At 38.1% G+C, this 24,600-nt stretch overlaps 1 protein-coding gene across 2 annotated transcripts; it reads left to right on the forward strand.

Moving 5' to 3' along the window:
- The first annotated feature begins 898 nt into the window (after positions 1–898).
- LOC306868264 (cytoskeleton-associated protein 5-like) lies at positions 899–24,011 on the forward strand. 2 transcript variants are annotated; one of them, XM_079414358.1, is made up of 45 exons: positions 900–1,032; positions 2,299–2,381; positions 3,673–3,866; positions 4,759–4,965; positions 5,076–5,247; positions 5,401–5,533; positions 5,862–5,965; positions 6,055–6,168; positions 6,249–6,353; positions 6,452–6,541; positions 6,631–6,795; positions 6,893–7,021; positions 7,709–7,867; positions 7,944–8,042; positions 8,135–8,245; positions 8,346–8,438; positions 8,528–8,713; positions 9,871–9,965; positions 10,079–10,136; positions 10,361–10,486; positions 11,522–11,661; positions 11,783–11,957; positions 12,097–12,210; positions 12,325–12,453; positions 12,646–12,840; positions 13,172–13,307; positions 13,571–13,668; positions 13,970–14,056; positions 15,556–15,681; positions 15,780–15,929; positions 16,007–16,210; positions 16,312–16,447; positions 16,538–16,731; positions 16,844–17,010; positions 18,219–18,392; positions 18,523–18,643; positions 18,811–18,990; positions 19,217–19,404; positions 19,543–19,618; positions 20,922–21,110; positions 21,196–21,333; positions 21,432–21,515; positions 21,615–21,774; positions 21,861–22,003; positions 23,065–24,011. In XM_079414358.1, the coding sequence occupies exons 2-45, from the start codon at positions 2,325–2,327 to the stop codon at positions 23,284–23,286; spliced, it is 6,123 nt and encodes a 2,040-aa protein (XP_079270484.1). In that variant the 5' UTR covers positions 900–1,032; positions 2,299–2,324; the 3' UTR covers positions 23,287–24,011. The 2 variants fall into 2 exon arrangements, with proteins under 2 accessions (XP_079270485.1, XP_079270484.1); XM_079414359.1 differs by lacking the exon at positions 13,970–14,056 and having other exon boundaries at positions 899–1,032.
- Positions 24,012–24,600: the final 589 nt, after the last annotated feature.

Below are 24,600 nucleotides of genomic sequence, written 5' to 3' on the forward strand. Positions count from 1 at the left end.
TTGTGCTGCCACAGCGCGTGTACGTACAGTTTCCAAAAGCAGACTAAAAGGGTATTTAGTTATTTAGAAAGCTACATTTTATTTATTATGTAAATGTGATATTTTAAAAATTACATATTCTACAATGCAAATAAAAAAAAACCTTGACAGTATGCAAAGTTATGTACATTTATTTTATATATACATATATACATTCATATATATATATATATATATATATATTACCAATAAATAAATCACACACACATGTATGAGTGTGTGTTTGTGTGATTCTTCAAATTGTTTTGTTTATAGACAATGTCCCAAAGTTGGTTCCAACACCACTAAAAGTGCATTCTTTACTGAAAACGTCTTTTGACAATATAAGATTAAATTGCATTTAATTGCATGTTCACTTTACTGATACACAAGTATATTCAAATACTACATATCCAATAAAAACATGTTTAACAGCATAAAAGTGCATGGCAAGCCGTTTTGACTTTTATTCCTTCACATTATATGAATTCTTGATATCAACAATTCAGTTTTTACTAGTTAAAATGTTAATTCTTGATATCAACAATTTAATTGTTGATATCTGTAATTGTATTTTAGTTACGTCACCATAGGCTGCCATTCAAAATCAATTGTTGATATCAAGAATGAATTTCTTACTAGTTGAAATTCCAATTTCACATATAAAAAATACAATTCTTACTAGTAAAAATGTATATTCTTGATATCAAGAACTAAATTGTTGATATCAGAAATACATTTTCAGAAATGAACATTGTCACTAGTAGTGAAAATTGAATTGTTGATATCAAGAATTCATATCCCGAGAATGAATAAAAGTCAAAACGGCTTGCCATACAAGAGCACTGTACAGACATATGTATAACACACGACACGAAGTGATGGTTTGAATGAAAGCTAGGCGTCTCCTCCTCTGTCTCCCCGCCCTCGGAGGCGTTTCAAAGCCTGGAGAGTAATGACCAAATATTGGTCCCAGCTGAAGAAGATCGCCCTGTCTTCCCTCTCTAAAAGCAGGTAACTAAAATTTATATATTTACTTATGATCGGGAGAGATCGGAGATTATTACACAAAAGCCGTTTTGTGCCTCGTTATAGGTTGCTGCGTTTTATTCGAGGGCCTCAGTTTTAGTGACGGACTGAATAATATCAAGCCGCATTTATATCTGTGACAAACAATAGTGTGAGTCAGGGTTTTCATTTCATCGTCGCATATCAGGTTGGGTGAGATGGCAAGGATTATTTTTGACACTTCAAGCGTTGTGTTTGTTGGGGGGAAGCTGTGAAAATGGGGTTATTTAGTTTGAATCTCGTGATGGTTGCAGGACTAACAGACAGTCAGTCAGGGCCGCGTATGTGCTAACAGCTAACCGGTATATTTAAATTTAGCCATATTTACGCTTCGAAGCTAAACAAACCGTGCACTGAAAGGGTTTTAGAAGGCTGTAAGGAGTAGATCTGCCATGTCCTGATTAAAGTAGGCGCATATTTAAACGTGTTACCCTGCAAAACGTGACGGCCCGAGCAACAGCAGCAGAGGGTCGCTAACGGCTCTGCTGCACCTCGATGGTGTCTCACATGTGATGCGCTGCTAACCACTAGCTTTTTTAAAACCCTCAAACTACTTCATTTATCATTATTTATGCTGCTAAGTCGTTTAAACGGATGCTATTGCGTATAACTGCCCTTGTTTGCTTATTATGTTTGTTTTGGCGGCGGTTTCTGCATGCATCATTCTCCTACACGTATCTTATGCATATTTTGTGTTTTCCTCACTTAGCCAGGGCTTTTGTGTTTTAAGGATTTACTTTTAGGCTCGGATCGATATGTAATATGAAACTAGCCTCTTCTGGGAAATGCATTAGTGGATGTTGCTCTGCTTTGGCTGCAGATCTGGATGATGTGTGCATTTGCTGTGAAGTGAATCAAGAATTTCTTCTGTCTGACTGGAGGTTGTTGATGAAATGCATGTGAATGATGATCTTGCAAAGTTATTGTGACAAGCTGGTCAAGTTGCTCATGCCATCTTAATTTATATTTATTCTGAATGCTTTAGATGTTTGAGATGTTTGTTGCATGCATCAGATGAGCTCAAATATGCCTAATTAACATTAAACTCTAAAATTCTGCATTTATGTGGTCTTAAACTGTGACTTTTACATATTTAGGGCAGACATCTGTGATGGTGTAAAAATTTGTGTGATTGCCATAGACTTTTTTTTTTTTTTTTGTTCTGCTTTGTATGCTGTGCAAGCAACCAGAGTTTCCCCTTCTTTTGTTTAGTTGAATAAGACAGACAGAAAACAGCCATGGGGGATGACAGTGAATGGATGAAGTTACCCATCGACCAGAAATGTGAACACAAGGTGAGTGATTCCGGCTACTTTTATATTTTGACCCATCCAAAATCCCCTGATGGTGTAAGAAGACCAGCTTTTGTGTTGGTTGTAGAACTAAACTGTCAGCAGTTCGCTCACCCTAATTGTTGCCTTCAGAGATGAATGCATGCAAAGCACTGAATTAAACTCAAGTAATGTCTTTATGGAAATATAATGCTTATATTGTCAGCAATCTCATTTAAAAGTGAGCAACCGCTTTGCCATATGGTTGTCACAAAGTCAAGTCATTTTGCATCACTTGCACCTAAAAACTCATTTTGAGGTTTTTAATAAAACATATCGGTTTTCAGTTGTTTCTGCTCCAAACCACTGCAAATCCTGGACACTGTAAAATCAATTTTAGATGTTTTAATTTTAACTTTGTTAATATTTTAAAATGTAACTTATTCCTCTAATGGTAATGCTGAAGTTTGAGGAGACCTTATTTGGTATTATTAAGTGTCACATGATCTTTCAGCAATCATTCTGATATGCTGATTTTGGTGCTTAATAAATATATAGCAATGTTTTTTTCTGGATACTTTGAATAGAAAGTTCAAAATTCAGCATTTATTTAAAGTCTTTTGTAACATTAGAAATGTCTTTACTGTCACTTTATTCAATTTAATGCGTCCTTGCTAAACAAGTGTGTAAATTTTTCTTCAAATGTACTAACTGATCCCAAACTTTTGAACATTTTGAAAAAAAAAAAAAAAAAATTCAAATCTTATTGATCTATTTTCTAGAGTTAATTTTTCTAACTAGCTACTGGAGAACTTTCCTGAGGTGAATGTAATGTTAGGTGACAGGTTGTTTACATGTGACATCGTCCCGCAGTTTAAACTGATTGGACGATTGCATGATAGATGATGCATTCCAGCCAGTTGTGTTGCTGCTTTCAACATACCCTTTGATTTTCATTCATTTATATTCTTGCTGGAACTTGTAGTAAAGAGGCGGGACAATTGGTGGGAGATGGTAGTGAATAGTGCTTCTGTTTGTATCATCTGGTTCAATCTGACAGATTTTTCAATTGCTTGGTCACACCACATTAAAGAAGTATTGCTTGAGTTTCTTGATAAAAATTGAGTTTAATAGCTGGTACTAATAGCTTGCACATTACCACTCAGGATGATAAAGCATTTCAGACATAGTGACCTTGAGTTCATGTGTCCTGTATTATGAATGATGGTGGTTAAACATGTTTAAAGTTACATCAAGTTACAAGCTCATTTATTTGGTTGTTCGTTGTCATGATTGATCTTCTGGTTTCCCTTAGATTTGGAAAGCGAGATTAAATGGATACGAGGAAGCATTGAAGCTCTTCCAGAAGATAGAAGACGAGAAGAGCCCAGAATGGGGCAAATACCTTGGACTTATCAAGAAATTTGTAACAGATTCAAATGCCGTAGCCCAACTCAAAGGACTGGAGGCAGCACTTGCTTTTATCGAGAATGCACACGTGGCTGGCAAGTAAGTAGTCCCATTTTGTCTTAAAATGCCAAGAAGCACCATAGAAGTAGTTTACGCAACACAAGTCTTTGAAAATAGTGCTATTCGCTAAGTTTCAAGCAAGTTTCACGAACCACTGATTTTTGTCCTTGGAGCATTAATGGCAGCGATTGCTTTTCCCTCGATCCCTGAGCAGCTCTTTGTTTCAGTGACCTGTTTTATATGGGATAATATTTTGTAAGGGCTTTTTGTTTACAACTGAGTTTTGGAACAAAGCAGAAATGTGATACTTGGTGAAAGTCTATTTCTGGATTGAGTGAGAGTCATCAAGCAAAGTATGTGTCTTGTTTACAGGAACATAGTAGCATTAACCCATTCGGAAAACATGGAAATGTACCTCATTTCCTCATTTTTTTTTTCCCATGAGGAACACTACAATTCCTTAAATTTAGACATCACAGAAAAAAAGGCCTACATTTCTGCTGCTCTGGGCACTGCTTTCCATTATTGAGTTGATGTCTTTGTGACGGTCTAAATATAGCCGAATAGAATCCGGTCAGTCATTGTTAATGGTACAATAAACTCTTTTGTAGAGTATCGATTGTTTTAATTGAGCTTGGATAAAGGAACGATGTGAAACCAAGTAACTTATTCTATTATGTTTGTGTTTTAATGTCATGTACTCAATTTGCTTTAGGGATACAATCTCAGACAAATCCTGAAAACAAGAATATTTTCTATTGAAGTAAGATTATTTTTAGCTATCTGTGACACCAAAGTTGTCTTCAAGTTGGTGCATTAAACTGGGAGCATTCTTGGTGCCGTGTAGAAGAATTTTCTAGAGAATGTTGATTTGTGGATTCTAGTATCTATAATGTCTTAATAGGATCTAATGGAGAGTCTTGTCTTGCAGGACAACAGGGGAAGTGGTTTCTGGAGTGGTCAGCAAAGTCTTCAACCAGCCCAAAGCACGAGCCAAGGAGCTGGGAACTGATATATGCCTCATGTACATAGAGATTGAGAAAGCAGAGGTTGTCCAGGATGAGTTGATCAAAGGACTGGATAACAAGAACCCCAAAATTGTTGTCGCTTGCATTGAGACGCTAAGAAAAGCACTTTGGTGAGTAGGCAATTTTTAAACTTGTTAACCACAAGGAAATGCAGTAGTCAAATAGTCACTTACTTGCTGGCACTTATTCAGCATAAGATACTTGTACATTTCTTTTTCAGTGAATTTGGATCCAAGATCATAACTCTCAAGCCTGTTGTGAAAGTGTTGCAAAAATTGTTTGAGTCTCGAGAAAAGGCAGTTCGAGATGAGGCCAAATTGCTGGCGGTGGAGATCTATAGATGGATCCGCGATGCTCTGCGAGCTCCCCTCCAAAATATCAACTCTGTACAGGTGAGACTGCTTTTCTTCGTTAAGTTTTCAAATGCATAAAAATGTGCATTGAGAGATTCATATTGATTGGATCTTTTGAGTTGAGACATTCATTTCTCCATGTTAATGGTGTACACAGGTTGTAATATTAATTATTTGATCCTTTTCTTTCAGTTGAAAGAGTTGGAGGAAGAGTGGTTGAAACTGCCAACTGCAGCTCCTAAGCAGACCAGGTTCTTGCGCTCTCAACAGGACCTTAAGGCCAAGTTTGAACAACAGCAGGCTGCAGGAGGAGATGAGGCCGACGGTGAGAATACAGCTTCTGCACCAGTGCAAAAAGCAATCGGTGGTTCAAGACCGTAGTGAAAATTCAGCATTATATTTGAACTATATCATGAAGACAATAATAATAGTTATAATCTTTTCGATTTTTTTTTTTTTCTTCCAAATCCTGTTTTTATAACGGTTTAATTACTATGACTAAATGAGGCTTATTTTAAAGTTTATGAATTGTGCCAATTTGTACAAAGCTAGCTGTATTTTTGTAACATTTAAAAGATGGATAATATTTTGAGGTTTTATTTAATTTTTTTTTATTTTAAGAATTTAACTCAAATTTCAATTTCTGAATTTAGGAGACGATGATGATGAGGTTGAAGCTGCTCCGGTGGATCCTTATGAACTTTTGGAAGCTGTCGAGATCCTTTCTAAACTTCCTAAAGACTTTTATGAGAAAATTGTAAGTCAAATCAACATACCCCTGATATGTTTAAATCATATTGGGTTTTGTCAGTTTTACTCCTGCGTCATTTTACTTTCTCATTACAGGAAGCAAAAAAATGGCAGGAGAGGAAGGAAGCGTTGGAGGCAGTGGAGGTTTTGACTAAGAACCCAAAACTAGAGAACGGAGACTATGGGGACCTGGTTCGAGCACTAAAAAAGGTAACAGTCCTAGTGGGATTCTTGGTAATGGGATATCCTGTGTGAGCAAGGCCATTAGAAAATCCTCCCATTTGTTCTAGGTTATCGGGAAAGATGCCAATGTGATGCTAGTGGCCATGGCAGCCAAATGCTTGGCATGTCTGGCAGCAGGATTGAGGAAGAAGTTTGGGACATATGCAGGTCAAGTAAGTGCTCACAATGAACTCCACGGAAAAAGGATAAGCAAATCATGGTGGTTGTTCAAAGTAAATAGACAGCCGTTTAAAATTGTTTTCTTTTGAAGGTGGTGCCAACCATCTTGGAGAAGTTCAAGGAGAAGAAACCTCAGGTGGTTCAGGCCTTGCAGGAGGCCATTGATGCAGTCTTCCTTACTGTGAGTATTCAAAATGCATGGTGTTTATTGACGCATGATTGGAAATTTAATCATTATTAATAACCTGGAAAATGGCAATTGTGTTGCAGACAACCTTGCAAAACATCAGTGAGGATGTTCTGGGAGTGATGGACAACAAGAACCCGTCCATCAAGCAACAGGCTTCACTGTTCCTCGCCAGAAGCTTTCGTCACTGTACCCCAAGCACATTGCCAAAAAGCGTTCTGAAGCCCTTCTGTGCAGCGTTCCTCAAGGTACAGGTTCCTCACCAGTCAACGCACTGAAACACTTTTTGAAACATATCAATGCTGCTGTCTTTAGGTCTTGAAATTGGTTCCTCTCTCTGTGCAGCAAGTGAATGATTCTGCTCCGGAGGTTAGAGATGCTGCTTTTGAGGCTTTGGGGACGGCCATGAAGGTAGTAGGGGAGAAAGCAGTTAACCCATTCCTGACTGATATTGATAAACTCAAGTTGGACAAGGTAAAAATGTGTTTAGCTTTGCATCACAACATTTAGGTTGCAACTTTTTGAGGAATGTTAATATAATAGCTGATAACAAATAAATGACAATTTTCGTTATTTTAGTCTTTAAAAAGAATGCTAATGTAATTTTAAGTGCTTCAAGCGAATCGTCACACTATGTACAGTAGGATTTGCCAAAGTGTTTTTCAAAGGTTAAGTGACTTGTGTAAAAATTGGGCAAATGGGCATGCATATCCAATATTGTTTAATACATTTATTCATTATATTATAAATATTGTGAGTTACAGAGTTAACCTTGTAATATGAGGTTTTATATTATTGATCTGTGTTTTAAATTAATGGTCTTTTTTTGTGTAAATTCATACTGGCGTTTTTTTGTCTCTTTCATACTGGCGTTCTGTTATAACAGCAAAATAATTCAGTGTTTGTCAATTGTCCTTTAAGAACCTGCAATTCTGAAAGGTCAATAAAACAATCAGCCTATTTTTTTTTTTTGTATTAACTTGGAACCTTGTAAAATTTCTAAAATTGCATAAAACCAGCCAGTCGAAGGTAAACGACCCCACACCTTTGGGCTAACTACGAGTTTTCCTTGCAAATGTGTATCAGGCAGTCAGTGAGAACAGACTGTAGGTGAAACTAGTGCAAAAGTTCATTACTCTTCCTTGTTTCATGCATTAATAGATAAAAGAATGTGCTGATAAAGTGGAGCTTGTTGGAAAGAAAGGAGGAGGTGGTGGCAGTGGAGGAGAGAAGAAAGGGAAACCTGCTGCAAAAGCAGCACCACCTGTTGAAGCACCTTCCAAGCCATCTGGGCCTCCTAAGAAAGCTGCTCCTGCAAAGGTATCATCAGTTCTTTTTTGTTAAATCAGTTATTTTTAAGCAAGGCAAATTAATTTGTCTCATTCTTTATGAACAGGCTGCAGGACCTCCCAAGAAGGGCAAACCTGCCTCTGCCCCAGGTGCGAAGTCCAAGAAAGCTTCAGACACAAAGGAGATTGTTGAGACTGAGTTATCTGTATGTCTGCAATTTTACATTGACGCATTAATATTTTATCGAACTTGACCAACTGTTGATTACGGTCATGTAATTATTTATGTGTTAATTAGCCTGAAGTTTGTGAGGAGAAGGCTGCCGCTGTGCTCCCAGCCTCCTGTATGCAGCTGCTGGACAGCGGTAACTGGAAGGAGAGACTTGCTAGCATGGAAGAGTTTCAGAGGGTGACTGGATTTTATGTCTCTAATTTTTGTGCTGTTTCAGCTTATTTGTAATTGTTTCAACTTTAGGAACATGCTCTAAACTTGAATGTGATCTGCTTAGGCTGTGGAGCAAATGGACAAATCTGAAATGCCATGCCAGGCTTTAGTCAAGATGCTGGCTAAGAAACCTGGATGGAAAGAGACCAACTTTCAGGTAGTCCTCTTAACCATGTAGGGCTGTTCCTAATTCTCAGCGTTTGGTATTCGATCTGGTGCTAGTTTCAAGTATCTTTCCATCTCCAGGTCATGCAAATGAAGCTCCACATTGTGGGTTTAATCGCACAAAAGGGATCGTTCTCAAAGACATCCGCATTGGTGGTTCTGGATGGTCTAGTTGATAAGATTGGAGACGTGAAGTGTGGAAGTAATGCTAAAGAGGCTCTCACTGCGATCGGGGAGGCCTGTTCTCTGCCGTGGACTGCTGAGCAGGTAGGTATTTGTGGTGTGGGACTGTTTCTTCATTTTAAAGGCAGGGTAGGTGATTTGGCCACATAGCCGTAGATCACTAACAAGCTACACAATGTGTATTAAATGCGACTCCATTTGAAAGCAGGTGATGGAGATTTACTGCTAATCACAGAACCGGCTTTACCGACAAGATGCGCATGATCGTCACATTCGATATATCGCCCAGTCCTACATATAATCATTGCAGTTAATAGTGTTCATCATCTGTTTGATTACATGTCATTAACTAACTGCATGAATTGTACTGTACATCTCTGCCATATGGACATCAACTTGACATAGTCACCACTGATAAACTACTACTAAATTATAATGTAGAAACTTTAAAATAGAAACTTAAGTGTTCTGTAAAGCTGCTTTTCATCGATTTGTATTGTGAAAAGCACTATACAAAAACTTGAATTGTATTGATAGGCTGTCCCGCCTGCCTGCCTGTCAAAATATGTATTTGCATACCTCTGCGCACCCTGTTCACGCAGACATATGCAGTCATCAGCGCGTTCCAGCATAGGCGCTATTATTGTAATATGCGCTTTGTACTGTAATGTCTTCTCAGTGGTTTATGAGACTTGATGTAATCTGACAGCGTTGCATTCAGTCCTCCACCATCGCAATCTCTCGTGACGCTGGTTAGTCTCTGCTCTGCCGGAGCGCATTCATGTGTTTTGGAGGAGGTGTGACTTTGCACAGCAGTTATGCTGGAAGGGTGGGCTATCGTTAGCCTTTCCGAAATTGCCTACCCTACCTTTAAACTAGCAGGAAATTAATTTGTAATTAAGTTTCCATTTTGTTGTTGTTGTTGTTTTTTTTTTTTTTTTTTTAAGTTATTTGTGACTTATAATAATAGCAGTAATAGATGTTTTTAATACTGTATACTTTTCAAACGTCTGAAATGGTTGTAATAAGTGTAGTGAATAATGCTCATTGTTCTACATTTTTATTATTATAATAAATGGTAATTGAAGTATAAACACTTGTTGCTGTTGTATCATTATCATAGACCTGTTTAAAACTTTTATTGGTGCTAATAGGGGTTTATTTGATTATTAAACATTGCATATTATGACATAATAAAATTTATGATTTTTAAATAATTGCCCTTGTTTCTTAATTCGCAGGTTGTCTCAATGGCTTTCACTCAGAAAAACCCTAAAAACCAAGCAGAGACGCTGAATTGGTTGGCCAATGCCATGAAGGAGTTTGGATTTGCAGGGTGAGCAGTGTATACCTGCAGTTTGTTTGTTTTGTTTTTTCTCCCTTCATACGGTTAATATTTTCCTCATTTATGACTCTGAATCTAATCTCTCTCTCCCCCCCCTAATCCAGAATAAATGTCAAGGCGTTCATCAACAATGTCAAAACTGCTCTGGGTGCCACAAATCCTGTGAGTAGTTTTTCTGAGTCATGGTTTCAATATATGTAACCAAACATCTGTTGTGCATTTCAAGTGGATTGGCATGTTTAATGGTCCCTTTATGTGCAACACTTACTAGTGATAGTGATTAATAAACATCATTTGCCTGGAATATTATGACTTTATCTTGATATTTGGTCAGACTGCACATCCTGATATAATTGTGTGTAATGAGCTGTTCATGTTAACTTCAGGCTGTGAGGACATCAGCGATCGCTCTGTTGGGAGTCATGTATCTGTACATGGGTGCTCCTCTTCGCATGTTCTTTGAAGATGAAAAACCAGCCCTCCTTTCACAAATTGATGCTGAGTTTGAAAAGGTAAATATGCCCTTTTGAAAAACAGTATTTGTAAGTGGCCGTTTCAAAGAGTTGCCTTGACCCATCAGTGGATTTTAGCTTGCATTAAAACCTGTTTTATGTACATAATCATTTGAACCACACCTGCTTATTCATTGTTTTAATTTGGTATTGCCAGTCCCTCCCTACCTAGCTTATGTGTACATAATAAGGGTGTGTGTTTGTGTATATGTTTACTGCTTTATTGTCTGTAATGACCATGTTTTGTCCATTAGTTACATCTTGTTTATCAAAGCATGTTGTTTGCTAGGGCACAATCTTAATTTCACACTACTGATATGTTTGAAACTAATTTCAAAAGGCAGTTGTTGACTGATTTTCTTTGGTTTATTGATTGTAAGTTAAATAACCAAGAACATAAATTAAATTAACCGAGTAAAATAAAAAAGTAAATGAACTAAAACAAAGGTAAACAAAAGTACATAAAAGAAATAAACAAAAGACGCAAGTAAATCGGTAAATAAGAGAATAGTAAAATAAAAGGGGAAAAGAAGAAACAATAGTAAAAGTGAGGAAAGCGCAAAGAAATGAAACCAAAGAAAATAAAATATTTTGGGAATTATTATTTTTTATTTATTATTTATTTTTTTATTTTTTTTTGGTCATTCAATTTAAGATCACCTATTGAACTACAACATGCTGACTTAAAGGGATAGTTCACCCAAAAATGAAAAGTTCTGTCATTTACTCGCCCTCAAGTGTTTTGCTGAACACAAAGGAAGATATTCTGAAGAATGTGGAAAACAGCAGTTTTTTTTTTTTCTCTCTACTATGGAAGTCAATGGTGCCCCAAAACAGCCTGGTTACAAACTTTCTTCAAAATATCTTCCTTTGTGTAGAAATTCATATAGGTTTGGAACTACTTGAGGGTGAGTAAATGATGACACTGTTAATTTTTGGGTGAACTATCCATTTAAATAGAACACTGGTGTTAATGTATTTTGTCTTTCCCCCTGTTAAACCACTCTTTCTTTTTTTTTTCTTCTTTTTTTATAGATGCAGGGTCAATCTCCTCCCGCCCCCATCCGTGGCACCAAAAAAGCAGGAGCAGAAGAAGAGGGAGATGCTGCTGAAGAAGAGGAGGTGGACGGTGGAGCTGGAGACATCATGGACTTGCTGCCCAGAACTGATATCAGGTCTGTGAGTGTGACAATACTTCAGAAAAAGTTCTCTCTTCAAATGATACATTCATCAAGCAGTTTTTGGATCCCAGTGCAAACAAACAGTTGAGATTAAGTTACTGATTCTCGTTCACAGTGATAAAATCACGTCGGACATGGTGTCAAAGATCAGCGACAAGAACTGGAAGATAAGGAAGGAGGGGCTCGACGAGGTGGCAGCAGTTATTTCTGAGGCCAAATTCATCCAGTCCACCATCGGCGAGCTGCCGATGGCACTGAAGGATCGTCTCAATGATTCCAACAAACTACTGGTAATTCAAATGACTAATGTCAGAAATAACACATTTGAATCTAGCTAATGTGTTTTAGTTCTCCCCATTGCCATTCAGGTAATTCAGTTGTAAAATTCAATTAAAGGCATGGTTGTAATTGCATAAAATATGTCTGTAGGTCCAGCAGACTCTCAATATTCTGCAACAGATAGCCACTGCCATGGGTCCATCTCTCAAGCAACATGTCAAGAACCTAGGAATTCCGGTTATTACTGTTCTTGGAGACAGCAAGGTATGAAACACTGATTGGGAGTTGTTATACTACTTGTGCTGCTTGTCTGGCTGTTCAGATAATCTACAGCTAGAGCTGTGAGTTGTTTCTAATTTGCTTGAAATTTGACTTCAGTCCAACGTCCGTGCTGCTGCCTTGTCAACGCTGAATGCATGGGTGGAGCAGACTGGAATGAAGGAGTGGCTTGAAGGAGAGGACCTATCAGAAGAGCTCAAAAAGGAAAACCCCTTCCTCAGACAGGAAGTATGTCACTTGTGGTTTACCCTGTAATAACTGGCATTTAAAACAAGTCAATCTTTTTTTTTTTTTTTTTTTTTTTAATAATAAAAGAATATGGAGCTCATGTAAAAAAGACATGGCTAAAACACAGACCTTATTTGAAACAACCTTATTTGATCAGTGATCACAAGCGAAAATGCTTTTAAAATTCTGTAGATGCTGGGCTGGCTTGCTGAGAAGCTGCCCACACTGCGGACGGTGCCCGCAGACCTCATGCAGTGTGTGCCTCCCCTGTACGCCTGCCTGGAGGACCGTAGCGGCGATGTGCGCAAGAAAGCTCAGGATGCGCTTCCCACCTTCATGATGCACCTGGGCTATGAGAAGATGACCAAGGCTACCGGAAAACTAAAGGCAAGTGGGAGAAGTGGTGAATTTTCAGCAGCCGTTACTCCAGTTTTCAGTGTCACATGATCCATCAGGGATCATTCTAACATTCTGATTTGCTGCTTAGTTGTACTGCTTAATATTTTTGTGAAGTCAGTTAAATGAATGTCAAAGAAGCATTTATTTGATGTCCTTTGTAACGATACAAATGTCTTTACTGGCACTTTTTGATCACTTTAATGCATCCTGAATAAAAGTATGATTTCATTGTTATTTTAGATGGTTAATAAGACCAAATCGCATGGATCAACTTTTGACTATAGACTATAATGTCAGTCTCACTCTTGTCTTTCTGCAGCCGGCCTCAAAGGACCAGGTGGTCGGCATGCTGGAGAAGGCCAGGGCCGTGATGCCAGCCCAGCCTGCAGCTCCTGCCAAAGCTGCAGCTTCCAAAACTCCTGCCTCCAGCGCCCCTGCTGCCAAACCAGCCTCAGGTTCGTGCACTTTCCCTTTAACCACAGCTAACATGACCACCACTTCCTGGGTGGTTTATTGAACAAGTGTATATTTGCATGTTCGATAATACAAACATACGCACACCATAAGATCACCCCTTTTTTCCTGTCTTTTCTTGGGGTAATTATTAGTCTTTTTAAAAATATATAAAAGGAGATATATTTTGATCTATTTATTTATTAGTTTGTGCAAAATGAAAATTAAAGACGTTGGTCTCAACTTGAACATCTTCATTTTACAGCTCCAGCCAGGAACCAAAGTCCCAGTGAAGATTTCAGTGATCCAGAACCCAAACCAGACACTAAGAAAGCTAAACCAGCAGGTCCTGCGGCTAAAAAGGTGTGGCGCATTTCAGTGTTTCTGCTTTGCCTGTTTTGGGTAGGGAGTTGCTGCTCATGAAAGATTTAAAACCTTTTCCCAAACTGCGATCTGAAACATCAGGTCTGTAATACACAAGGAACTGTTTGTGGGAAGACGGCGACTGTTCGTTTGCTTAAAAAAAAAAAAAAAAAAGCCTCTACTAAATGTGAATTTAAATTTTGGCCTATTTTTCTATAAAAGTAAACGTTTGAGGATGAATTGGGTTCTGCATTTTGTTATAAAGAAATCTTGCTCTCTAAAGTGTCATTTTGTGCACTAGAGAGGGAGCATGGAGCTCAAAGTGAAGGGAGAGAAAGATAATGCTAAACAAAACAGGCTCTCAAGAGGGACGCCTAGCAGTGAACAGGTATATTAGAATTTCAGAGCACCAGGGGAGCTGGCATCAGGTGGCACGGTTTGGTGTGGGAGCACTGCATGTAACGCAAACTGATTTAAAACCTTATCCTGTCTTTCATATTTGGCTGTAATGGTCCAATCCGATTTTGGTAGTCAGTGGAAATTCTTACAAATATTGTATCGAAAAGCACTTATATAAACTTGTTGCCAACAAAGAAGCTTTAAAGGGATAGCGCACCCAAAAATGAAAATTGTCATTACTCACCCTAATGTTGTTTCAAACCCGCAAGACCTTTTGTTCATCTTCAAAACACAAATTTTATTCAAAAAACATTTCTCTTTATTCAAATCCAAGAGCTCTCTGACCTTGCATAGTCAGCAACGCAACTGAGATGTTCCCAGGCCCAGAAAGGTAGTAAGGACAGTGGTAAAACAGTCCATGTGAAATCAGTGGTTCAACTTTATTTATTTTTTTATTTTTTACGAAGCTATGAGAATACTTCCGTCATTTTCGAGAGTACCTCTCCACGTAAACGACACGTGCATGGGCCTGCTGATGTAGAACATCTCTATAATGACAGAATACGTGATTTGGAGAAGAATTGTTGAATAAAGTCATTATTTTTGTTTTCTTTGTGCACAAAAAGGATTCTTGTAGCTTTGTAAAAATTAAGGTTGAAACACTGTCACATGGATTGTTTTACCAATGTCCTTACTATGTTTCTGGGTCTTGGGACAATTCAGTTGCGTTGCTGCCTATAGCCTGCACCAAGCCAACGGTCGGCCATCTGGCAGTTTTTGTTCGTCGGCCGACGATATTTTTTCAGTGTTCCGTGCCGTAAACTGAAGTTGGTCCTTGTCAGCTTGTTTTCGGGCGATTCGACATGTTGAATCAGCATCAGAGCTCGTCGGGCCATCTGATCATTCTGATTGGCTGTTCAGCTGGCGAACCAGTGCGTGAGGAAAAAAACCTTACTTGGCCGTCAGGTGTCGAGCATCGGCTTGGTGTGTCAGGGCAACTTTGGACCAAGACACTGCCGACGTCGGCCGACCCCACAGTCTGCTTTCGTCGGCTTGGTGTGTACCGGGCTTAAGGAGGATCAGAAAGCTCTCAGATTTCATCAAAAATATCTTAATTTGTGTTCCGAAGATTAACGAAGGTCTTACAGGTTTGGAATGACATTAGGGTAAGAAATAAATGACACAATCTTAATTTTTGGGTGAACTATCCCTTTAAGGGCTTCCTATTATTTTAGTGAAAAACAGAAGCTTTTTTGCACTGTAATAGAATTTTTTTTTTATTTTATAATTAATATATAATTAAAATTAGAATTTTCTGAAGGCTTTGCTCCTGATTGAGTTGTTAATATTCTAAGAGTTACAACCACTCATGAGCTAAAGGATTCGTAATTTTAAACCCATTTACCAAACTGAGGCACTACTATCAAAGGTCTTGTCGGCATGAAGTAACACCGATTCAGTGTAACAATTGTTTTCCTGAACTTTTAGGGTGTTGTGGGTAAGAAACAACCAGTTAAGGCTGGTGCAAAGGACGAGGAGGACAAATCTGGCCCCATCTTCATCTTCGTTCCCAATGGCAAAGAGCAGAGGATCAAGGAAGAGAAGGGATTAAAGGTGAGCAGCTTTTGAACTGTTCTCATGAACATTTGTCAGCGCTGTTGAGCATCACCATTAGGCTTTTTTCTCATGTTTATTTCTCAACTCTTTTTCAGATTCTCAAGTGGAACTTCATCACTCCTCGTGACGAGTATGTGGAGCAGCTGAAAACTCAAATGTCTACATGTCTGGCCAAGTGGCTGCAAGACGAACTTTTCCACTTTGACTTTCAGCGCCATGTAAAAGCTATTGGAGCCATGATCGAGGTTAGTCATCTCGTAATTGGTGAGTCAAATCAAATCAATCTAAACTAGACTTAACTTATGTTTTAACTATTTTCCAGCACGTGGAGGCTGAGTGTGAGGCTGTGATTGGCTGTCTAGATCTGATATTGAAGTGGTTCAGCTTGCGATTCTTTGACACAAACACCAGTGTGCTGATGAAAGCCCTGGAGTTCCTCAAGCTGCTCTTCACCATGCTGAGCAGGAAGAACTACCAGCTCAATGACTATGAAGCCTCATCTTTCATCCCCTACCTGATTCTCAAGGTGGGTCTTTATCCATCCAGACAATAAGTAAATAACAAGCATCTAATTTGTTGAAACGCACTGCCTAACATGGAGCTTTTTGGTTTCTTGTCCTTGCTCAGGTTGGTGAGTCAAAGGATGTGGTGCGTAAAGACGTCAGAGCTATTCTGACAATGCTGTGTAAAGTCTACGCGGCCAGTAAAGTCTTCCCTTTCCTTATGGAAGGGACCAAATCAAAGAACTCCAAGCAGAGATCTGGTAAATGCGCATGGATTTGGTTTCTCGAACACAAAAACGAGTCATTTTTACAGTGGAAAGTTTGTTTATCGTGACCGTTTCTGTCATCAGAATGTCTTGATGAGCTCGGCTGCCTGATTGAGAGCTTCAGTATGAATGTGTGCCAGCCGACTCCAGGCAAGGCTCTTAAAGAAATCGCCGTTCACATTGGAGACCGTGACACCACGGTCCGCAACGCTGCACTCAATACTGTCGTGGCCGCCTACAACGCCTGTGGAGACCAAGTCTTTAAACTCATTGGCAATGTAAGACACTAATTTACCCTCAAACTTCAACATTTCACCTTTTATTTCTAAAATGTCATGTTAGATGTGATGTCGTGCTAAACCCAACTTTGAACATTTTGTCTTTGTCAAGCTGTCTGAGAAAGAAATGAGCATGCTAGAGGAGAGGATCAAACGTTCGGCTAAGAAGACACCTGCAGCATCAGCCAAACAGGAGCGACCTCAGAGAGAGCATCCCACCAATCCCAATGCAACCTTCCTGCGCAAGCCTGCTCAAGAGGAAGTGCCCAACAAGCTCAGGTAATGTACTGCTTATGTACTCTTGAATGATCGTTTGAAATCCTAGGGTATTATGTGGGAAATGGGAATTCTGGTCCATGTGTAATACTTTCTATGCGTGCAGAGTCTCGTTTTATCCTCTTGTGTCATTGCATGTTGTTTCTTAATCGTAAGTATTTCTCTTCTGCTCTTACTATTCCTTTCTTTTCTTCGCTGCCCTCCATGGACAGAATAATGTATCGCACTTATAGGATGTAAGTACTGCCGTACAGCTGTAGCCACTGCTTACAAGGCACCTGATATCCTGGAGGTCTAGAGATCACAAAAAAACTGGACTGAAATATTAGGGATATTATTAGATCGTATGGATGACTGTTATAGCCAAATATTTTTCAGCCTCCTATTTGAAATCCCTATGTATTCGCTCTGATTTATGTAAAGAGTATAGTACAATACAAATGTAATACAAAACAGTACAAATGTAGTTTGAAAGCATTTTTCCGAGGTTTCATAATTAACACACAGAAATTAATTATGCACCAACATGCTTAAGAAATATTAAAGGTTTGGGGTAAATGAGTGTATAATACACACCATAAATGCTCCAAAGCTTTGATCAAAAATACAAAAAATAAATTGTAATGACCATTTTAAAAATTATTCTTGTGATTGCAAAACGGATTTTTTTTTATCAGTCTTTTTTTCTCAGGATTCTTTGAATAGAAAGTTCAAAAAGAACAGCATTTATTTAAAATGGGAATTTTTTTTTGTAACATGTTTCTATTGTGACTTTATTCAGTAAGGATGCATTAAAATTAAGTATCATTTATAAAATCTTATTGACCCCAAATTTTTGAACAGGATTGTTTATATATACTTATGCAATATTTTTGATAAAAGCTATGCAATTTAGCAAACATTTGAGTGAGGGCACAAATTAATGATGAAACCCGTTTTAAATAGGTTCATTTGAAACTGTTTGAACTTCGCAAAAGAATCAAATGAACAATTGTTTTTCAATTTTTCACTTTTTTTTTTTTTTTTTTTTTTTTTTTTACCATTTCAAATTGTAATATTCATTGTTGCAAATTTTGTATTGCAAGGAAAATCATAAGTGGATTAACGCTTTGATTGCTTTCATTTTGGCTGGTACTGAATCAATTTTAGGGACTTTATTCATGTTGTGGGGAATTGTGGCATAATTTTTCTTTTTCTTCCATTTTCAACAGTCAAGCTCGGGCACAGAATGCTCACTTGGAGCAGTCGGCTCCATCCATCCCGAAGGAGTTTCAGCTGGATCTGGACGTGTTCGAGAACAACCACACGTGTGCCAGCGACATCCCTGACCTAGTGCAGCACAAACTGGATGAAGTTCTGGAGCCGGTCCTGATTCCTGAGCGCAAGTAAGAGTTTAGCACTATAGAGGTTTTGTTTTCAGTCTGTTAAATGTATTGCATAAAATATTTTGGCTTCTGAAATTATAGTGTACCACTCTTTTTAAATTATTTAAATGTTGTTTTTGTGTGTTTTCAGGATGCGTTCAGTCTCTCCTCATTTTGACGACATTCACAACAGCACTGCCTCCACCATCAACTTCGTCATCTCTCAGGTGGCCAGTGGGGACATTAACACCAGTATCCAAGCCTTGGCACAGGTGAGTGTCCTGCTTCCACTCTTTGGATTCTTACGTCATAGCCAGGCTCAATGTTTCAAGCAACTTTTTTTTTTTTTTTTTTAAGGAAATTTAATACTACTTTTTTTCCAGCAATAATTCCCACTTTCAATAAGACCTTTCCCTATATATTTTTTTTCTTTCTGAAGATTGATGAGGTCCTGAGGCAGGCAGACAAAGCAGAAGCCATGTCTGGACACATCGACCAGTTCCTCATCGCCACCTTCATGCAGCTGCGGCTCATTTACAACACCCACATGGCCGACGATCGGCTGGACAAGAAGGACATCTTCAAACTCTACAGCTGCATCATAGGAAACATGCTTTCTGTGAGTGCTGCTTTACTTTTAGTGTGGGAAGAGAGCTTTTGTCTCGGCGTAAAGGATTCCAGGAAGCTAAGACCTAATTTCTGAACACATCTAGTATTGTATTCCAAGAAACAAACAGTTTTTGTTTGCAGAAAATCGTTTATGCATTAAAATGCATGGAGTGTCTGCAGAGCAAACAAAAGTCATCGTTCTTTGGTGTGCTGAGTCACTGTGTGTCCGTTTCCAGCTGTTCTCTATGGAGAGTCTGGCGCGGGAGGCCTCCATGGGCGTCCTGAAGGACCTGATGCACGGTCTGATCACGCTGATGTTGGACTCCAGAGTGGAGGACATCGAGGATGGACAGCAGCTCATTCGCTCCGTCAACCTGCTCGTGGTTCGAGTGCTAGAGAAATCTGACCAGACCAACATCCTGAGGTTAGCAGTGTGGCTCGACTGGGCTGCTAGTTCTCTAGAGGAAACTTTGTTTTGTGTACTGTTCAGTGTTCATTTGGTTACACTGCAGACTGACTGTAATCGATGGTTGTAGGTTAAAGGTTATTGTTTTCTTTCCAGTGCTTTGTTGGTGCTGCTGCAGGACAGTCTTATCAGCACTGCTGGCTCCCCCATGTTCTCTGAACTTGTCATGAAGGTACGACTGGTGCACTTTGTGGTCGTATGTGCATGTTGACATTTGAACTACATCATATTGCAAGCAGGACTCTGTTTTGTTTTAATGAGCCCGTAGGACTTAAGTTACTTTCCACAATTCAATGAAATTGTGATGGATAAAATTATTTATGACTGTGTATTACACACCCAGAAGTCATGTCAACTAAGTGGGAAATATTTTGGAGGAGCTTGTTTTTGGTATTTTTGATTTTGAATTATCAAAAGAAATTGAATGCACTTAATTCCACCCACACACCCGGAAAGGTCATTTTAAAGGTACAGAAGATCATTTAACATGAACACGTTTTATTTTGAACTGCATGCACTGATGAATCATGGGCAATAATGCGTTCACAATGTCAGTTATGTTAATTGCATTTTTCCTGAGTGGTAAACACCATTAACATTGTTGAACTCATAATTGCAACTTGGAAACACTGAACTTTATGAATGCTCCCAGTAGACTGTTGTGACGTAAAAAACAAAACGGCAGTGGCCTGAATAGTTAAACATTTCATATATCATTTTATTAGCCTTTTTGTGGAAGAATCTCTCCATTTTCTCCCCCCTTTTAGAGCAACGCTAATCAGTTGTGTCCAAGTCAGTTTTATTGTAAACTCAAAATCATTTAAAAACTTAAATCATGTTCAATAATTAAAATAAAGTATAACTGTTAGAGGGGAAAAAAAAGAACTTAATTAGTTGATGACTTTTTTTTTTTTTTTTTTTTTTTTTAAGCTGAAGTACTACAAAACTGAAAGCTAAGAAACTAGATGACAAGCACATAATTTCAGATGTAAAATTAAACAAAGTTTAAAAATGAAATGTCACCGTATATACATTAGGGGTAGGCGATATGACAAATCTTACATCACGATATTAGTAATTTTATTTCACGGTAATGAGATGTATCACAATAGTTATTTTTGCTTTTAAGGTCTTTATAAATTTTTAATACCATGGAAATTACATAATTCTTGTCACCAGTGTCGAGATCACAAACTAATACTAGCCTGAAAAAACAAGCTCACTGAAGACAAGTAAAACAATTAATTAAAAAGAATAAGAAACCAATTACAAGCAATATAACAAATTACAGTTGAATACATGTTGAACAACACTGCATGTTCTTTACTCTAAGTAAATATACATTTAATTTACAAAGTGATTTAGTCAAGAGCAGTGAGAGATTTTCTTCTGTTAAACATTAATGACAGACAGACTTTTTTTTTTTTTTTGTAAAATTATCCGTTTTAATTAACACCTGTCTCTGTCCCATGCAGTGTCTATGGAGAATGATCCGTTTCCTGCCACAGACCATCAACAGTATTAATCTGGACCGCATCCTGCTGGATGTGCACAATTTCATGAAGGTTTTCCCTAAAGAGAAGCTGAAACAGCTGAAAAGTGACGTTCCTCACCGGACGCTGAAGACACTGTTGCACACGCTCTGCAGGCTCACCGGCGCCAAGGTACACATTTGAGACCTTAATAGACCCTGAAAGTTTTTCATGCAACTTGCTTTATGAAAGAAATCTGTGAATGTCCCTCTCATAGATATTAGATCACATGTCCATGATTGAGAACCGCAACGAATCAGAACTGGAGGCGCATCTGAGGCGGGTGGTCAAGCATTCAGCAAACCTCACCGGACTCAAGTCTGACAAGAGCACAGAGAAGGGCGCCCTCAGATCGGTATGTCCTGCTGGGTCTCAACTGAAACCTTCATCTTGATGATACTTGAAAAGATTGTAGTGGCTGATCTGGTTTCAACTGTATTTTGATTTGGATAGGATGACAAAGTGATCAAGGCCAAAGTGAGTGACATCCTGTCTGAGATCTTCAAAAAGATTGGCTCCAAGGAGAACACTAAAGAGGTAACAACAGTTTGTGAAGACTTCCGATTTTTGCAGAATTACTGGAATTATTTGCAGTTCTCGGTTCAGTACTTCTGTTCAAAGTGTGTTGTTTCTCAGGGTCTGACAGAGCTGTATGAATACAAGCAGAAGTACTCTGACGCAGACCTCGAGCCCTTCTTGAGGAACACGTCTCAGTTTTTCCAGAGTTACGTGGAGCGAGGGCTTCGCATGATTGAGTCAGAGCGTGAAGGAAAAGGCCGAATTCAGACCTCCACAGGTGAGTTGCACCAACTTTCATGAAACATCTTTTTGTTTTGTTGTCTTGATTTTTGTTCTAGCATACTAAGGTTTCTGTCGTTTCAGTAATCCCTCAGCATAGCACAGACTCGTATTTGCCGAGCTCCAGCACCGTGCCAATCAGCAGTAACGGAGAAGATCTGAACGCCGCCGCCTACTACGAGAGACTGAAGATCTTACGGCAACGGCGCGGACTTGAGAACTCAACGGTTTGTCTCCTAAAACTTCAGTCAAGACACAATTGACCACAGTCATTGTTTCACTTTGTTCATATTGTTACAAAGTCTTGGATCATGAAGCTGATTTATTTGAATTCGACACAATGTTACGTGTTTGACGCCCAGGTTTTTATGATCCTTTTTTCTGACTCATCAAATTTTTAATTTTGTTATATCAGTAATTTACTAATACCTTTTTAAAAACAATTAGTTTCAATTACTAATTTAACAACTATAAATAAAAATTGTTTATATAAATTATTGATCTTTGTATCTTTTAAATATTTTAGAATTTATAGTTATAATAATTCGTTTTAACTAACAGTAAATAAAAAAATTATTGATATTTTATACATTAACAATTTTAGGATTTTATTACATTTGTTTAACTTTTCTTATATTAATAAAATGTTAGTGTTAAATGTAAATGTTAAAAAAAATTAATAAAATGTTAAAATCATTGTTAATAGATCAGAAATCAGCAAAGCTGTTTTTATTTACTTTAAATGTTATTGACCATAAATATTCAGTTAATAAATTAATATTAAATCCAAATATTTACTTGAGTATTATTGTAATGCATCAAAGAATCGATAGTAAATATTCTGTATTTATGAAAAATATTAGGCCCCGTTTACACTAGTTTTTGTTTTAAAACGCATAACTTTTACTACGGTTACACCTATCGTTTACACTACTCCAGCGTTTTTGAGGATTGAAAATGGAGACTTTTTGAAAACGCTGCAGACCCCGCTTTAGTTTGAAAACTCCGGGGTTGCGTTTCAGTGTAAACGGGCCAAAACGGAGACTTTTAAAAACAATGGCGTGGCTGCCCACATTTGCTCTGCGTATCCTTGACGACCGTGTAAATAATAACAGCATGCTTGTTATTGTACCCATAGATATGTATGGGTAGATTCCCCATTTGATTTTTATTCTTATTGATGATAATTGATGTATTAATACTTGAACAACTAAGATTTAGGAATTTTATATTCAGTATATATAATTGATAGTGTATATATAATAAATATTTGCATCATCTCATGCAGCCGGAGGAAGACCGCCCTCCATTCTGCTCCCTGAGACCATCGGTAGCCTCCTCCACTGACATGCTCCACAGCAAACTGTCCCAGCTGAAGGAGTCCCGCGAGCACTTCCAGCAGGAGCAGTCGCACTCCCACAGCCACAGCCCCACCCGCTCCTCCTCCCCTGCCTCCAACCTCGACGACCTCAAAAAGAGGCTGGAGAGGATAAAGAGCAACCGCCAGTAGATCAGCGCCTCGCCTTCATTCTACGCTAACGCACTAGATAGCCAGCCGACTTTCCCAAACTCCACCATCCCAACGTTTTTCAGGGTAAACGCGTGCATAGATTACGGTTATGCGAAATAGGATGAAAAAATAAATAACTCTGTCTGTCTACATTGTATAATATGAAGTAAACATTTTCTTTGTTAGTATTGTGCACAGTTGTTTTTGTACATACAGTGGCTAACCACACCAGGCTTTTATGTGTCATTTAGGGTTTTCCGTGTACAGTTTTCCTGTGCAGAATGCTGTAATCTGTGTAACTGACGCTTTTTTTTTTTTTTAATAGACATTTTAGAGAAATCTAAATTAATGTCACTTTCACTTGGTCTCAACTTCTATCTGTTCAACACTGTTTGCTATTTTTGCTGTTTTCTTTCTGCCTTTTCTTTCTCTATATTCCAAGCATCTCTGGAGCTATCATAACTTTTGAAGAATTGATTCCTTTTAAGGAGTATGGCATGAAGTACTGGATCTTTCTTTTTATGTAAATAAAGTTTGCATTACTAAAGGCTGTTAATTCCATTTTTCTTTTAATATTATTCCCAACATTTTGCACTCTGTAGTGTGATGTTGGTTATTGATGCATTGTTTTGTATTATCCAACTGGGATTAGTGTTGAAGTGTTGCTGTTAAGTTTAAGTGTATAATCTATAGTAAAAATGGCAATAAAGGTTTTTTTTTTTTTTTATATATATATAATTTAACAAACTATACATTGATGCTCTTCTGAATTTTTATTTCAAGGGGCTGAGCGTGTCAGTCTGTGCAATGCACAATACTATTACATTATAGATGTACATAAATCCGGATTGTAATAGTACTGTGTATTGTATAGCTCTAGAAAAATGTGGGGTTTGTGAGGGTTTTTTAAACTCTGCAAACGTGCATTAAATATGCATTTCAAAAAGGAACTGTAAAAGTAATTTTTACAAAAAAAAACCCAATGCTGTTATTTTTTTGACTATATTCAAAGAAGGGTTATTGATAACTAACAAGTAGGAGAGAGAGAACGGGAGGTGAGATTGGGAAAGCTCCACTAGCTGGGACTCGAACTTGGGACGCCCAAAGTGCAACGGCGCTATATGTTGGCAGAATGCCGCCAGGCTGTCGGCGCCAACAATATTACTGTTTTTACTGTATTTTTGGTCAAATAAATGCTGCTATGCTGAGCATAGTTTTTTCAAAACAAAATTATAAAAAAATCTTACAGAGCCCAAACTTAAAAGTAGTGTATACTTGTGGCATAGTAACTTTTTCACATAGTTTATCAGATAT

This window comes from Barbus barbus (assembly GCF_936440315.1).
Source record: "Barbus barbus genome assembly, chromosome: 50".
In the NCBI taxonomy this organism is placed as follows: Eukaryota; Metazoa; Chordata; class Actinopteri; order Cypriniformes; family Cyprinidae; genus Barbus; species Barbus barbus.

Coding starts and splice junctions, on each gene's coding strand:
- LOC306868264 (XM_079414358.1), top strand. CDS start 2,325: ATGGGGGATGACAGTGAATGGATGAAGTTACCCATCGACCAGAAATGT. Junction 12,454..12,645: donor ACCCCTTCCTCAGACAGGAA/GTATGTCACTTG, acceptor AAAATTCTGTAG/ATGCTGGGCTGGCTTGCTGA. Junction 16,211..16,311: donor TCCCCTACCTGATTCTCAAG/GTGGGTCTTTAT, acceptor GTCCTTGCTCAG/GTTGGTGAGTCAAAGGATGT.